This window comes from Python bivittatus, unplaced genomic scaffold (genome assembly GCF_059951505.1).
Source record: "Python bivittatus isolate LINGU-HERP-01145 unplaced genomic scaffold, Pbiv_v1 ctg000700_np1212, whole genome shotgun sequence".
NCBI classification, from domain to species: Eukaryota; Metazoa; Chordata; class Lepidosauria; order Squamata; family Pythonidae; genus Python; species Python bivittatus.
This window is the reverse complement of record NW_028277098.1, coordinates 83,408,654-83,426,349: the sequence shown is the minus strand read 5'-3', so window position 1 is coordinate 83,426,349 and position 17,696 is coordinate 83,408,654. Positions and strand designations below refer to the sequence as shown.

At 38.6% G+C, this 17,696-nt stretch overlaps 1 protein-coding gene across 1 annotated transcript; it reads left to right on the top strand.

Annotated features, from left to right (window-relative positions):
• Positions 1-1,252: 1,252 nt before the first annotated feature.
• R3HDML (R3H domain containing like) lies at positions 1,253-16,417 on the top strand. The gene is made up of 5 exons (XM_007420840.3): positions 1,253-1,599; positions 5,464-5,582; positions 7,052-7,184; positions 12,919-13,034; positions 14,974-16,417. The coding sequence occupies exons 1-5, from the start codon at positions 1,339-1,341 to the stop codon at positions 15,098-15,100; spliced, it is 756 nt and encodes a 251-aa protein (XP_007420902.1). The 5' UTR covers positions 1,253-1,338; the 3' UTR covers positions 15,101-16,417.
• The last annotated feature ends 1,279 nt before the right edge of the window (positions 16,418-17,696 follow it).

Sequence of the window (17,696 nt, the reverse complement as noted above, 5' to 3'; positions counted from 1 at the left end):
TGCACTGGCTTGGTTCACAGAGCATACTAAGACACAAACAAATGTATTGTGTAAACCCAGTACATTGGGGATATCAATATGGATAATTTTTACAAAGAGATGAAGTAAACAATGCAATCACTCCAAAACCAGTAGTGAGGCTCTTTCATCTCAATATTATCAATCTGGAGTCAAGGGTGAATAGTAGTGGTGCCATGAACTAAGAATTTGGAATATAGATTCCTTCAGTTTGAAATGCCTTACCTGAGTTCATGCCAGATTTCAACTCTTTCTAAATCTAGATGAAAATGAGTTTTGTCCCAGTTTTCCTGACCAATTTCTACCTTCCCTAAAGTTAGGATTTCCCTCCAAGTAGACAAGTATAGGATTGTACTGTTAGTGTATTAATTGGATAGCCTTTGCAGCTTTCCCAATCCCATAACTCTTAAGAAGTGGAGATACGTGGTAGAAACAAAGCCATGTGTACACAGGGAAAGAGTCATAAATTGCCCAGTTGAGCACTTCTCAGTCTTTAGAACTTTCCCCAAGGGAAGAGTTCAGATGCAGATTTTGCGTCAGATTGCCATCAGAGACTTCTTGGAATTGGCTGTGTTAAATCTGTCTGCCACATGTGTCTGAGTGCAGGTTGTTTGTAAAGGTCACTTTTTGAGTTAACTGCTGCTGAAGCAACTAACATTTCTCAGCTGTTCTTGGCACAGCCTTCAAGGTACGTAGTCTGGGGAATGTCCTCTTATTAGCTTCTTTGGGGAATATCAGGAAATATAAGGTTTTTCTAGGGCTAAAAAAGAATGAAAAGCTGATTTTATCTCCCTATATATAATAATGTTTAGCTTCTGCATTTTCTTAACATACTTTTTTTAAAACTTTGCTTGTTTTGCATTTTGTCTTACTATGATTTCAGTTTATGTAGTAGGTTTGCTCAATGAATTGTGTACCTGTGAATTCAGAGGGAAAACTGATTTGGCAGCATGCTATTAATTAGTATTGCTTTAGCAGGCACATGTGAGCATTTTGCATCATTTTGGGATAGATAGAGTGGTGGGGGCATACTCCTTTTATAGCAGCACTGATAAATAAAATACCTCTAGAGATTTCACAGCTAATCTTAGGGCTTTGATAAATTCAAATTAGCCAAACAGTTGTATTCTATTCTTTTTAAGTATCTCTAGTGTATTTCAAATTTCATTCTTTTATCTTGTTTTCAGTAAAATGAAAAATTAAACAGTGTCTGTGCTTATTTTAGATACATAAAGTGGAGGAAGAAAGAAGGTATCTTCATACTGATTGCATTAAACAAATCAAACATTGGTTCTAGAGAAAAAGTGTGCAAATCTTAAAATGACACTTTTGTACATGCAGTTATATTTTAGTGGCTTAATCTTCTGGATGATACAGAAATCAAGCTTCTTCATGCTGCCCAATACTACTGACCTTCTATACCCCTCTGGCAGCCCAGACACCAGACACATTTCTACCCTTGGAGTACCAAAGATTCGCAGGAAACGCTATATTTCTTCCAGGGAGATGAGCGCCCTTTTGGGCTACCACAATCAAGTGCGGGCACAAGTTTCTCCTCCAGCTGCCAACATGGAGTATATGGTGAGTTTCCTTTGTACTTGCTACTTGTGGGTAGAAACAGCACATTGGTAACTGAGAAAACATAGCTGAATAAATGTGATTGTTTGGTGGACAGCTCCTTTGAGGTGCAGTGCAAAAGTTCTGCCAATTTCCCAAAGCTTTATTTTTAAAGTTGGTCAAACTATTTCAGTAACCTAAACAAGATGTACCAGTCTATACAAAGTTATTATAAGAACAGTTAGCAAGTTCACACACCTGGTTTTCTGCATTAATTACCAGTCCTGGTATTCCACTGTAGCTTGGATAATTACCCCTTTTTTTTCCTTGCAAGATTCCTTTGCTAAAGATCACTGGCTGCAGAATTTTGTCAGAACTCTTCACTGTATCTCGGTGCAGTAGAAAAACATCATTTTTCAACTTTTCCTAGTCAATCTATAATAAAAATTATAACAGCCCTAGGAAGCTTCCTTCCCACAGTGGATAGATTAACTGTCCCAGTGAAAGCAGTTTCTCATGTTGCTATGTCCCTAAATATCTCATGGTCATTTCTGGTTCTGACAACTTGGTCTTTGGAGAAAGAAAAAAGTGGTATAATTGGTTCATGCAACATACAAAACATTTGCTTGGCTTACAGAATTGCATGAAACTCATATTAGTCAAATATGAGAACTCAGTCAGTGTATTTATTTATTTATTTATTTATTTTTTAAAGTAGTGTTTTGTAGTGGGGGTGGCTAGGTAAGGAAAAAAGCCAATGACTTTTGCATCTTCTCTAGTTCAGTAGCAAGGGGAATTTCTGAAGATGGATAAGCTGTATCTCATCTTTTTCAGTAATCACCTAGGACTTATGCCTTTGAAAAGTTCTTACCTTAGATAGAGGAACCTTATCATAGGGATTTATGAAACTTTTGTATTAAGTAATATGGTAAAACATTGCATATTCAGTTTAAGGTCTTAAAATCATATCTGGAATTGTATGTTCTACTTTTTGTTTGAATATGCTGTTGATATCTGGCACTGGATTCACAGATTGTATATTTATGAGGTTTGAAGCAGTGATGTAGAATAGCTGTGGAATGAGCTAGAGATAGAATAACAGGTGTTCTTGCAAAAGGTCCATATGATTTAAAAGCATATGCCTGTGATAAATCAATTGGTGCCCAGGTAATTATTGGGACAATAATTGCATATTGCGCTCACCTCTAATATGGTGGGATGGTCTTGTGCTGTGGAGGAAAAAGGAAATCTCTGCATTTGTTTACAGTGTAATAAAATGGACTGGGGAAATGAACTGTGTTGCTGTTTGATAATAATGACTCAAGCAATTGTCAATTATGGATCAAGGCAATTCCATTAACACTCAGCAATCTCTGTAACAGGATCTGTGGTATAAAATAAAACTGAGGCTGATATTTCTACCTGCTTCATATAACAACACAGGGGCCAAGTATTCAAACTGACCTCCTTGATCAGCTTGCAATTATGATTCTATTCTTTTTGTGTATGAACATTTTCTGCCTGCTCAAATGTTTACATTCTTCCTTCCCTCTCTCAAACTCACATAAAATGGCTTGAAGGCATTTTCTTGCAAAGGAACATGGCTTTCATTTTTCATAGATGGGGGTGGTGGTTCTTGGATAGATGGCGTTAGGATTATCTTGTTCAGTGCATAACTTCCAGTCAATTGTGATCACTTTTATCAATGTTTCTTATCAAGGAAGCATTGCCCTCATACTATTCTGACTTCATTTCTTTCTATAAGGCCATGACACAGCCAAACTTGATTGCCTGTACATCACTGTGATGTCATTCCTTCCCTATGTGATCTCCTATTCCTACCTAGGAAGAAGAAATATGTGGAAAGAATTCACTAATTTAGTTAAGAAAACATCAGCAAAGAGTTTAAAAATCAATGTTCTGAGTTTTTTTTTTCTTTTTAAATGAAGTACAGGTAGTTTTGTTATTTGCTGGGGTTCCATTTCAGCATAAAACTGCAGATAATGGAATTGCAAATTATGAGAACATAAGTCTGTGGGAATTGGAGCCTAAGTCATTCTCTTCTTCCCTGTTTCTCCCATGATGATAACCTGTATGATGTACCTGCATTTGCTTCTCCTTGTCCTTATTTACTCACTCACAATTGGATCAGCCCAATTGTGAGAACCCATATGGCTTCCTCACAGTAGCTGGTCTTGCTTTTTAGAGCAAGTCACTTGATTGATGATAGAGGGAGTTGTCCTGCTTATGCAAGTGGTTCATGCTGGTTTCTCAGCTCCATGTGGGTCTTTCATGATGTTAGTGGAAAGGCTGCTTGCTATGTCACTGGATACTGAAGCAGCCTACAGACCACTTACAGCTTGCTGTAGTCTCTGCATGATCTACCATGATTGTGAAAGAGCTCCTCTGAGCAGATGAGCAATGTGAGCCATATGGCATGAGTAGGGCAACTCCCTCTATCCCCAGTCAAACAAGTCATTCCAAAGAAGAAGGTCAGTTGCTGTAAGGAAACCACATGGAGCTTTGTTACCAGGCTGACCTATCAAGATCCACTCTGACCAAATAATGACAAGGAAGAACACAGATACATTGTACATATGACCTAACCCGTAAAAACATACTTTATGCATGCACAAAAGCCCATTTACCATTTGGCACATGCGCAAGTAACAAAAAGCAAGGACAAAACAGGAAATCATATGTATACCAAGATTTGATATCTAATTTACAATCAGAGTTACATGAAACTGTAGATGAAACTGATGGTCACTTGGACCTCTTCTGTATCAATTACATAAAGCTTATGTGTACCAAGGATGGAACTTTCACATACTCCTGTTATAATACTTTCCAACAGAATCAATTCACATATAGTGCTGCAGCACCTGAATGGCTTACATACCCAACTCACAGGGTTGTTGTTGTTGGGAAAAAAGGAGGAGGGAGTATTATGTATGTACATCTGCTTGAGGTATTTATAAAAAATAATAGGCAGGATAAAAATCTAATAAATAACCAAGTGAAATCCTCACTTGTCAGGAGTATTCAGGACATGTATAATAGGAGATTGATCATGTCCTTACATAGCCTAACAGCTACCTGTTTGGTAGTAAAGAAAACCTATTGTCCACAGTATGTGTATACATAGTTCTGTGGTACATATTCACAGCCTTTCCACATTTGCTGAACAGCCAGAATGAATTTAAATGAGCTATACGACCATTAATGAAGAATTCAAGAGCTGACTAAATGGTATCCAAATAGTTTTGTGCTACTGTGAATTGCAGGTGGATCCACTTTTCTGTCAAATATAAAGTATGCTTGCATTAAGAAAGTGAATGTGCTAAAAGTCCAGGCATACTAGATTTCTAGATGCTAGATTATTTTAAATTAGTAATACATTAGGGATGTACTGTAATTCCTTCAGCCTAAAATGAAGCAATTCAAGTTGGGTTATATTACTTGCTATAACTGATGCTCCTCTAGCCCAGAGATAGGCAACCTGCTACCTGCAACTCTCAGCTTAATATTCAAAAGGTCTCTGTAAGCAAGCAATCCAGACCCAAATCTCTTATGTCAGCCTGGTGGGAGGGAGGGAAGGAAGGAGTGAGTGAGTTTTAGGTCAGCCAACTGTAAATATTTGTCCCTTGCTAAGTTGCACCCAAAGGAATGTAGATTCCAAAAGAGAAAAAAATCTTATACTTCAGCTAACATTGTCTTCCAGAACATACTTATTTTATGTTTCCTATATTTCCTTTGTCCAGTAGCATGCATTAGGTTAAAACTAAGGCATGGGGATGAATCGTCTACATTTTATCTTGAGCAAAATCCGACTGCCTGTTATATGTTGCTTTCTTTGTTCTTATTTTTCTCACTGCTCATGAGAAGGTATGGGATGAGAGGCTAGCCAAATCTGCAGCAGCATGGGCAAAACAGTGTATATGGGAACATGGACCTCCACAACTGATGACATTTATTGGGCAAAACCTTGCCATTCACTCTGGCAGGTAAGGAGTATCTTCCGGCAATGCTTGGATGTTTTGTGATATCAAATGGAGCCATATCCCTTGCAGAATTCCAGAGAAGTTGCTTTATTAAAAAACAAATCAGATCAACAATGTGGTCTACCTCTATACAACCCTATATGACCTAAATAAATCAACTAGGATGTTCTGATTATGTATTTCTTTGTGATCTCTGTATACACGAGTGATGTGGGTGCACAGAGCCCACACTGTAGTCTTCCAGAGCAGGGTAAGCCTTTTTTGTGGGAAGCATGGGTCTAGCATGCATAGTCCTGTGTACGCTTCTGCCCGTTTCCTGTTCCTTTTCCTTTCCACAGCCTCATAAATGGCAGTTTGTAAATTCTTCTTTAGTGATCTGTGCGTGTGTGTGTGCGAGAGTGAGCGAGCAGGGGTGATGAGGAGATGGGGGGAATCAAGTGTTTATGTTAGGCAAAGGACTTTTTGTTTTTTCATTTTCCCCATTAGTCTTTTCTTCTTTGTCGTAAAATAGGTAGATATGGCATGTTACCTTTCCTACTTCTGGGGGGTGGGGGGAAGAGACACTTATTTTTAAAAAGAAAAGCTTACAAATAAATGAAAAAGGAATTGTAAATTATAAATGCCTACAACTATTGTAGAAGTGAATCTTAATAATAAAACTATTTTCTTTTTAAGCTATTTTCTATAAACTCTTTTTTAGTTTCTGCTTTGTACTTCTGTCAAGCTCTTTACTTTTTTTTTCATCATTTCTCCTTGTCCCTGGCTGGGCTTCTGGTCTCTTCTGATCTTCCAAAAGTTTGCTGCATCTGAGGGAAACAGCTCAAAGAACTTTTATCTCACGCCATTCTGAGGGAAGGAAATAAACGCCTCTCTCTCCCCAGTTTTCTCAGCTGCAGCCTCTTTTCCTGTTGCCTCTTCTCATCAGGGCTGTCTATCTTTTAGTTTACCTCTTTACTTTGACTCCTGGGCTTTGGCTCTGTTTATTCAGCCTCTTCTTCTCAAGGCCTGTTGCTCTAGACGTCCCTGGAAGCCATCTTGTCTTCCCTTCTCCTCCTCCCCCTCCTCCCCACGTCCTGTCCAACGCTGCTGTTTGATTGGTAGCTGCTATTTGACTGGCAGCTCAGTCATCCCGATGAAGGGGGCGGGCCAAGAAGGGAGTCGGGGGGAAGGCACCCAGGGGCTTTTAATTCTCCCACATACCTGATCCTTTCCAGTTTCTTTGTCTGATTGTGTTGGAACTGCAGTTGTTAGTACTGGAGGGGGAGGTTCTAGAGATACCTACATCTGATCTGAGGGAGAAATGCTGCAGGTGTGACACCATATTATGCTCTGTGCATCCAGAAAGAGGTGGGAAGATTTGGGGATTTGGAGGGAACTGCCATTTTCCTGTGCCAAATGATTTGGACGTTGGACTCCTGTTTCTCTTATAAAAAGAAATGAATAATTCATACACTGTGTGTGATCCTCTGTAGGCACCGTTCAGTGGTGGACCTAGTAAAATCTTGGTATTATGAGAAGCAGCACTACTCCTTTCCTTATCCCTATGAATGCAAGCCCAGATGTCCTTCCAAATGTAATGGTTCTGTCTGCAGCCATTATACCCAGGTAAATATTTATTTTTATTTGTGTTTAAATTGTCTATGTCACCTTTCAAAACTAAGTTTTCTCAGAGCAGCTTATAACACTTTAAAATCAGATTGAAATCACAACAGACCTTTAACTGGGCATTACAGTGCAGTATTATGTTTAAGGATTAAAACCCGACATTTAGATCAGTTTATACAGATCTCTTCACCGTATATGTGTGTGCATATATCGTACACATGTTGTAACCATGGAGGTAAGGTTGAATGGATGGACAATTTTCTCATGTGATATTAAGAAAATCCATTTGGTCAAGGTTGGTCAAATGCCTGTGGTACTCCACATTACAGAGACATGGTTTGTGATGTCAATAAACTGCTTTCACACAGCAGGGTGTGGATGTAAAAGGGTCTTAATTTTATTTCCAAAGATGGGTTGATCATCCATTCCTCCCTCCACTGATTCATTGATTCACAAGCTGCCCTCTTTTTAAAAGAAATGGAGCAGATCCACGGATACAACATTTTTCCATTTTTTTTCCTATTGAAATGTATCATTCCCTGTTGAAATGATTCAATCCAAAAGTGTTCCATTTATTAATTAAAGACAGCACAAGAATCTGGACATAGGGGATACATTTTAATCATATGATTATCCACCTTCAACTTTGAGAGAGAAATGTCTGAAGAACAGGTTGACAACAAAGTGGATGGATAGTTAATTATCGCAGTCCAGCCAGAAAGAGTCATCCAGATTTTCATAAACACAGCTTTTGCTGATACTTATGTACTTCAGGCATTTATATTTACAGCTACACTGAAATGGTCATTTAGACATCCTTAAGAAAGCTGGACGCCATTTTGGATGGATCCTTATCCAGGACCCTTAATCAGTTGTGTATCAAGGTCTTATCTATAACCAAAATTAAATTGAAGGCATTATCACTATTCATTATATGGTCCTGTTCAGACAACATGGCCAATCTGGTGAATTTATTCTACAGACAATTCATTTATCCTTACGTACTGGAAGCACACAATCTCAGATTATTCACTCAGTCATCTGACAGTCATATCTTTAGACTTCCCAGCTGCTACAAAGAGGCTAGGAGGCTGTCATTTAGTGCTTCATTTCCTGCTTTATTATTATTTTCATTATGGTTGGTTGCACAGTCAGCCAGATGTTTAGACTGGATTTGGCGTTTTTATCCACCTATCAAGTCCTTCCCAAGGACCTGGGATAGGCAGATGTTGTTGTTTGATGGTATTAAAGGTATCATTGCAGGATATATGCTGTTCCAAGTAAAGCTGCCTTTTGCAATTGATTGATGGTGATTTTATCAATGCCAATGGTCTTCAAGTGGTGCTCCAGTTGTTTTGGGATTGCACCTAAGGTGCCTATAACTATTGGTACTATCTTTGCTTTCTTTTGCCATAGTCGTTCTATAGGTCTTTATATTTTGTGATTTTCTCCAGTTCTTTCTCTTCTGCTGTCTCCAGCTATTGCAGTGTCCACTATCCAGACTTTTTTGTCTTTCTTATCAACAGTTGTTAAGTCTGGGGTGTTGTGTGGTAGGTGCTTGTCTGTTTGAATTCTAAAGTCCCAGATTTTGTAGTAGTAGTAGTAGTGGTAGTGGTAGTAGTAGTATATAAAAATCTGTGATGGTATGTTCAGGATTAGCACTACTGTGAACAAGTCCAAATGGGCTGAACTTGTTTCTGCCTGTCATGGCCCAGTTAGTAACTGTAAGATTCCAGCCTAACTCTGGGATTATGAAGAGGAAACAGGAATGCAATGATTGTAAACAAGCAGTCATCATCAACAAATAGTGGTAAGATTGGTGATAAGAGGAAATCCAAAACTGTTCTGAGAGAGCAGCACTATAAGAGACCATGAAAGGTATGAGATCTGACAGCATATATATTCTGAATTATCATTCCTGCTTGCTCAATAACTGTCTGGTTGGACTGAAGCAGTATAAACAATAAATAAATAGACAGACAGACAGAGCGGGCTATCATTTGATGGAAAACAATTAAGCTTTCATTTCTAGACATGATTTTTCTTTTCTCTGTGAACACCTGAGACTGTCTGTATTTAAACCTCCCCCCCCCCCCCACTCCTATGTACCTGCAAGAAGGGGAAAACCAAAGTGCCTAAATTCTGCAGAATAGTCTGAAATCATGTATACAAGCTTCCACTTAAGAATATCTGTGATTCTGAGATAGCTTTCATAATATTCAGTGTCCTCAGACTCAAAATATTTTGTTGCCCAAAATGGATCAGCAAATATTTTCCATCCATCTTAAATTAAAGCAGAAGTAAAATACCTCAACATTAATTAATATATTAGACCTGCTTTTTCATTATTGTTAGGGTCCATTCAGGAAAAGCTTTTATTGTGTAATCTCTCTGCATTGTTTGTAAAATATTATGCAACAGACATTTCATCTTCCACTTGTAGTTTTCTACCATTGCTTTCAGCTTTTCTTTGTTTTAAAAAAAGGGAACATGGAAGATGCCAAATGCCACTTGCTTGATAGCACATGGAGCCCTCCACTAGAAATATCCTTAAAATTTTCCCCCTCTAGCAGCCATCCCTCCAGCCAGCCCATTTTTGTACACATTTTGTTTTTTCATTAATGGGATTGTTTATAAAGGGTTGTGGCTAAGATTACTACTCCACTATGTCCATTCCAGATAAAGTACAGGTAAAGTTCTTCAAGACACAGATGGATGTTATTATTCATCAACACATGCTAATCAAGCTACTGTTAACAATGCAGGGACAGTGACAAATAAAATTGTTGGCAATCCTGGAGTACTATCTCCTGTCTGGGGAATCAGATTTCATCCAGCTTTAAATGAAAGATTTGCCAACTGGCTTGCAATGTTTTGCTTTGTTGGGAAAAGAAAAAGAAGCTTCCCTTCTTTTTTTCTTCTTTCATTTTTCTTTTGTTTATTAAAATTTTATATTACCTTTCAGGATATAAAATTTTCTGAGACGTCTTGTAAGTAAAATAAGAAGCACATTGTAATTAAACAGTATTAATCCTAGCAAGTAATCTGGATCCTTTCCAAGTATGTGTGTTTGTATGTGTAGAAATGGGAGCATCCAAAGCAGGAGCATCTGTGAGGGTAGAATCAAAATCTGCAAGGTGGTGGGCATAGCATCATGATTGAAGCCCCACCCCTTTTGTAAGGGGGTGAGTTGCTTTGATTGTAACACTTGCCTGCCATCTTACAGATTTTGTTTGCCCCCTGCAGACACACAATGAACTGCCAGCTGCTATCAATCTCCTGTTTCTTCTCATAGGACTGTTGGTATTAAATCAATAACCTCCTATAAAGAAGTAAAATAATTTCCCATCTTATTCCTTATGAATCATCTTAGTGATGTACTAAAATATCTGGTACGTCACTGAATCCATCCTCTTTCTTTTCTTCTCCCCTTGTGATACAGTCAGTCCAAAGGGGAAAGAAAGATTTTTTATCTCATGACATGCTGGGCTAGGCAAATCAATGCCAATCCATAATTAACAACACGCTAAACAAGTCCAGAATGAAGCCATTTCTGCCCTGCCAGTTTGGCTTCTGGATATACCCTCCTCATATTGGCACGGTTGTCTGTGTTTATAAATACCCTTTTTCCTCTCTCAGCTTTCCTTTAGATTCACTGGAGGCATAAACTGTCTCATTTCCAATGTTGTGTCTGGAAAAATTGCAAGAAAGAGACAGGAAACAAGCTAGAATTTATATATATTAATAAATAAGAAACCAAGCAAGGTCATCAGTCTTGCATTTGAAAGAGGTACAACCTCTTTTTAAGAAAGAAAACAGTATGAAGAATAGAGCTTGGAAGAATAACTGTATCCTCCATGAGGTTGTGGCTTCTGAGTTTTCCATGTTTTTACCAAAGGCACTTCCAGGCAGCACCTTTTCTATTCCCCAAACTTGCCAAATTAGTTTAAAGTGGACCTTCCAATCTTCTTTACCCCTGCCAAGCTCAGAACCCTGAAACCACAATGAGCCCTACTGACTCCCGGGGTGTTCAGTTCATGTTCTGTACAGTTATTTGATCATTTGTAAAAATTGTGAACATTTATAACGGGCTGAAACTGCTTGGCTACCAAGCTGCCCTTTCTCCCATTTGAAAAATCCCATTAATGGAAGTAAATGTGGCATGCTACTGTGTCATTAGTGCTGGCAGAAACTTTTCCCAGCACTAACCATGGTTATTGGCTGCAGCAGAGGCTAAAGTGGGAACAGAAGAGAGTGTGCTAAATTGTTTTTAAAAATGTATGCTTTCTAGGCCACAGGAAGAAATTCTTTGTATGGATATATTCACCTGCCACTGTTTCTACTTCACTGGAATATTCAAACAAAATACCGTGAAAAGAAAAGAAATTAAAAATTCAAGAAACCTGATGCTTTACATGCCCCTTAATCTCCTACCAAAGAGAAGGGAAAAACTGTACTCCTGTTAATTTTATTATGATAAAGCAGCATTCCCCTTAAAAGACCAACTGCAGGGGACTCAAGAGCTGGGAAGACAGCAAGGCAGGCATTCCCTCCAATGGATAAGCAGGCTGGCCACAAGTCCTGCAGAGTTTCATCACAACAAAATGAAAAGTTGCTTTTTTGCCCTTTGATAAACACTGCAGCTAAGCTGGTAATAAATTAGCTTGGCTACCAAACTCAGCCCGTAGGATCTCAGAGGTCCAGAGATTCTTTTGAGGTGACACAGAGTTCGTGTATGGAAGTTTTCTAGGGTTTAGTCCCTTGAACAAGTGCACAAATATAGAATTTTTCCTAGTAAGGAGAAATACTGTGAGGGGAAAGGAAGATCTGTTAAATGTTTTTGTATTATGGAATTAGCAGAGGTGCATGAGCCTATTAGGAAAAAAAGTTGACAGTTTCTACTAGATTCTGACACTATAGTCCTGACCTATGGAGATACAATTCCACCTGGAGTCAGGAGCCTGTATGTTACTATTTTGCAGTACTGCCAAGTACCAGCAACACTTGGCTCGTACATGTTTTGAACAGTTCCTTTCTTTTTATCTCTGCTTGCCCAAGAATAGAATGATGTGTTTGAGATGCTGCTAAAAATCCACCAGATGGTAATCTCACATTTTCATAATTTTAAGCATGGGAAACAAGTATACTTTTTCCCCTGGTTATCAGTGCTTTCTTTACTGAAGCTTTTAATTATTAGGTCCATCAAAGCTTGTTTAAAGAGATGTCCTATGTCAGTCTTTTTTTACTCCCATCATCCACAATCAGCATGGCCATTGGCTGTAAATTATGGAAATTGCTGTGCAACACATCTGGAGAACATCCACCAGGGGAAGGCTGACCTAGACTATGACCTTTAGCAGATATCATAAAAGGAACATAAGAAAAGTCCAGCTGAGACAGATCAAAGTTCTGTAATATAGAATCTGTATAGTCCTGATTCCTATGCCCTTAGCAGACAGCCAAATGCTTCTTGAAAATCACTAAGTGAGGCATGGATATATAGGAAATATATTTCCTTACTGCTTCCCCCTCCCAAAGTAACTGATGGAGATGTATGGTATCATCCATAGAATGTAAAAGTTCCATTTATGGTTAATAACCATTGATAAGTATGTTTATTATCATTATGTAAAAGACAAACATCCCATTGTTTTTGGTGAACTCCAAAATATGTGTCTTCTGTTTTCAGATCTGCCTCTCTCTTATAATAGCTACACTAATGTCTTTCTAATAGATGGTGTGGGCTTCTAGCAACAGAATTGGCTGTGCTGTCCACACTTGTACCAACATAAATGTGTGGGGCAACACATGGAGGCAAGCAGTCTACTTAGTATGCAATTATGCCATCAAGTAAGTAACCTATTTGAGTGCCATATAAATGTGTTGGATGATGACTTTCCATAATTATGGGGAATTACAGGTATCATAATTCAACATTTCAGTTTCAAGTTGAGGAAAGCTGACCTTAAAAAGGACTCATCCCTGACAGACAGCCACATTAGGGTTAGCATTAGGATATAGGGGAGAGAAGAATGTGAAACACAGGGCACCAAGGAACTGTTTCTAATGAATTCCATAGTGCCTTCTGATGGCTAATAGATACTTTTGGAAAAAACAGTAGGTTAAGGGAAGGGAGACATGCATAAACAGAAAGACTACAACACTTATACAGAGATCTCTGGATCTGGATCTCTCTGTAATATGTGAGGGTATGGGGGAAGAAACCAATTTGTAAGGAACTATTTAGGGTTGAAAATGGCCAGAGGAGAAAGGTTAAGCTCTTGTTCCTCCCTGCAATATCATATCTTTTCAAATTCCTTATTATTTAAAGATAGGTTGTAGGAATTCTTATAATTTAAGGAGGTATCAGTATATTCTTCCTTTATTTAGCAGAGAGCAGAATATGGCCTCAGAATACTGCTTACAAAACTCTGCACATTAGTGTACTACAGAAAATAAACTCAGCAAATGTTACTCAAAGTATCCCCTATTTGTCTCTTGCTTCTGGTTCATTGCATCTCTGATTGATGTACTATTCTGGATCTGCCTCTGTTAGTCTTGCCTGAATGTCAGTCAAGTCTGCCATGTTGGCTCTGAGTAAGAACATTCAGCCCCTGTTCCCACTTGTGTCCAGTCTCTCTTGCAGCCCAAGCCAAAATGGCCATGAAGAGCAAGTCCCAGGAGGAGTTCCCAGAATCAGTTACTGGAGGGGAGGGAGCATAGCCCTGGCAGCCTAAAGTGGCCCATCAAAGCTGGGCAAATCCCAACCGCTGGCCATGTTGGCAATCACATCATTGGTGAGGCATGCCAGATTGCATCAATGGCAAAAACTGGTATTGAGAGAAAAGGAAAACATTTAAAACTGGAACACTTCAGGATGACTTAAACTGCTTCAACTATGTGATGGGGATGAAACAAAGGTAATATGAGGGCATGGCAGAATACAGTATGTTCATGCTGCAGTGAAGGGGAAGTTAAGAAAATCCCCTTCACAGGAGTGTGGAAAGGCGTTCAGGTATTCCTAATGCAGAGAGGCAGCAGCATCTCTAATCTCTGGAGAGAATTTCTGTTGCTTCTTGCTTGAGTTGCTACCTTGCCAGTCCAGATCATGGTGTACAATTGATCCTGTTCAACAATGAGGTGTAAGTGTCATGGAGAAGGGTTTCTTTGTCAATAAATAATTCTCAAACAAATGGCAGGGGATGAAATAAAGCTTTATAAGGGTTTAAGGTTAATAATAAGAGCCAGTTAGATGTTGTGGTTAAGGCATCAGGCTAGAAACCAGAAGACTGAGTTCTAGTCCTACCTTAGGCGTGAAGCCAGTTGGGTGACCCTGGGCCAGTTGCTCTTTCTCAGCCCTAGAAAGGAGGCAATGGCAAACCCCTTCTGAAATCTTGCCAAGAAAACTGCAGGGCAGTGTTGAGCATCAGGGTTTAGTGACTGTGGTCTAGACAACAGATTTCCTGACATTTTGCCAGCAACTGTGGCTGGCATCTTCAGAGGCAAGGTGGTCTGCTTGCCTCTGAAGATGCTAGCCACAGTTGCCAGGGAAATGTCAGGAAATTTGTTGTCTAGACGATTGTCTCTAAACCCTGAAGCTCAACACTGCCCAAGAGATAACAGCCATGAAAGCCTACATTGGTATAAAACTGCAGGGATTTGTGCAGGCAGTCGCTAGGAATCAACGCTGACTTGAAAGCACAAAAAAGAAAGAGGTTAATAACGTGCACCAATGAAGTATCCAGGAACAGAACATGGCTCATGCACTTTGCCTTTTTTTTGTTCGCAGGGGAAATTGGATAGGAGAAGCACCTTACAAAATGGGGAGACCTTGTTCAGCCTGCCCACCTAGTTATGGAGGCACCTGCAGCAACAACATGTGTTATTTGGGACTCAAATCCAACAGAGTTGGTTGATTCTGAATGTAGTATGTGTACTGAGCTCTCCACTATGTTGAGATTATGGAAGGAAGAATTACTGATGGAGATGGTAAAAGACTGGGCCAATATATAGCCAACTGTAAAACAGATGTATAATTTTTACTTATGAAATCCTAAATTTCTTTCTCTAGCCATCCACACCCGCCCCCCGCCCCACTATCTCCTATACCTGGATACAGCTCCAAATATATTTTGACATTCACACACATGCTCAAGAGTCAGCATTTCCCATAATTTTACGTAGGGAATAAATTCTTAGATTTTGTTTACTCTGCATCATTAATCTGGTTTCTTTATTTGTTGTGGGGCTATGCCATTGTAAATACTAGAGGGAAACCAGCTTGACAGGCATCAAGTACAATTTAAACTAAATCCAAGTAACTGTATCTCTAGCTATTCCTGGGAGGCATTTAAAGAATCAACAGCAAAAGAGTTTCTGATTCATTTTTGAGAGCCAGCATAGAGCAGATCCTGTTGGACTGAGGAGATAAAAGTTCAAGTCCACACTCAACCATGGAATACATTATTTTTCATTCCAACCTACCTTACAGGGATAATGCTGTTATATTAAAATGAGCGGAGCAACCTTTCTTTACCACTTTGAGCTCCCAGAGGAAAGGTATGATATAAATGTAACAATAAATTACATCACATTTTAGCCACTAGAGGTAATTTTGATGCAAGGTTTGACCATTTTTAAAGTAAATGAAATCATGTACTACTTCTTCCCCATCAATGTACTTTTCCTTTTGTCTGAATCATGCAGTCAAGTTACAAAGTTTGATTAACTTTCATTCTTATTATAGTCAAAGCTTCTTTGGCTTTTAATTGACAATTGAATAAACGAATTGCTTTTATTGCTGTATAAACATAATTATCCTAATCAGTTTGATTTTTGAATTTTTAAAAGAAACCTATTTCAATTGCCATCTTATTCTCTTGCAATAATTTTTCACTTAGGTCTACTGACAAAAATCCACCTTTGATTTGCACATAGCAAATGTTCATGTGCTTCACCAAAATCTGTCTCCTAGATCAAGTAAGAACACCATCCTGATTATTTTATATACATACTGGATATATAGAAAGGACATAGTTCTCAGTAGAATTATTAATCTTTGGGGAAGTTTGCTTAATGGATTGCATTAAAAACAGTGCATTCACCATACATTTTGTTTGCCTCATTCCTGTAACATTTCTTTTGTATGATTTGATTAAGCATTGTATTTCTTGACTGGACTAAAGCCTGAGTGATGGGACAAGATGATTTTTTTTTTTAAGACTGAATGATTCTTGGAATCAGAGGCCTCTACTTTTATGCCAGCCTTTTTAGAAAATTACTGTAATTTCCAGTTTAGTTTGCATCCAGCACACTCCCAGTCAATCCCTACATCCAGACTAGATCAAGCACATATGCCACTAAGTTCATCTAGCAATGATAAAACTTGGTATTTATTTATTAAACACCAGCAAACATAAAAAAAATATTACTGGCAAAATTGGATAAAAGGCAGGCAAAAGCAGAAGAAAGAGAAGCATGAACAATAGGGAAGAATTTACATTATATGTAAGGATACTAATTTTCAGAGCCACCGGAAACAGTACTGTGAGTAATTAGCATGGACAGTCCCAATGCTGGCTTTTGGTTATTCCAGCCTTAATCTGTTTATATAATGGCAGCAGAGTAGAAATGGAAAGTGAGACACCAGGTGATCCCTCCTCTATTCTGCACCCTGAAAGCAACACTATGGCGGATGAGGTGCTGATCCAACATACTTATATCCATTTCTTAATGATGATATAGTAAATTAAAGAACCTGAATCAGGAACAGTACCAGCTCCTCATGGACAGCTGCCAACAGTGAGTGACCCAGCTGCACATACACCTGTCCTGGATTTCCAACTGTAGGTCTGTCTGGTAGCACCAGAGGCTAGCAACCTTTTTAATTTCTGATAATGTTCCCAATGTAGCACCCACACTTTGGGATTTTAAAAATAGCTATATGCCACTACATTGATGGGAAGCATTGATATACTGTATATAAATGCTCTCAGCAATAAAGATTTAGTTCTGAAGAACTTGTTCTGAAGAATATGGGATTTCTGAGATCTACGTATGATTGGGTGAAACAGGGAAGTATGCCCAAAGGTCTGAATTCCTCATTCATCCTTCAGTAACCAGATTTTTGTTCCCAATGTTGTTAATAATAACCTGATTCTAAATGTGTTAGTATATTTTTTTTCTTATTTTTTAAAAAATGTAAACCCTGTTTATCGTGCATGTTATAAAGTAGATATTTTCATTTGTGGTACATAAAAGAATACATCAAGTTGACTTGTACTGAATCAGTCCCTCTATAGTGCACAGCTGACTGATCTAATGGTAGTAATTTCCAAAGGTCTCCAGCAAAAGCCTTCCACAGTTCTGCTTTCTGAGAAATGTTTTAAACCAGAGATGGTCCAGCATGAACCTAACACATTCAGAAAGTAAATCAACTTCAATATAAAGCTAAACTACTAAGTAACCATGTCCTAAAAGACAATAGTAAGAATACGGGGATTTTTAATGCAG

What these genes read in the sequence shown, in the direction of transcription:
- R3HDML (XM_007420840.3), top strand. Translation starts at nt 1,339, where the DNA reads ATGACACTTTTGTACATGCAGTTATATTTTAGTGGCTTAATCTTCTGG. An exon ending in CTTGCCATTCACTCTGGCAG is followed by an intron (nt 5,583 to 7,051) that starts GTAAGGAGTATC and finishes GATCCTCTGTAG; the next exon opens with GCACCGTTCAGTGGTGGACC. An exon ending in GTATGCAATTATGCCATCAA is followed by an intron (nt 13,035 to 14,973) that starts GTAAGTAACCTA and finishes TTTTGTTCGCAG; the next exon opens with GGGAAATTGGATAGGAGAAG.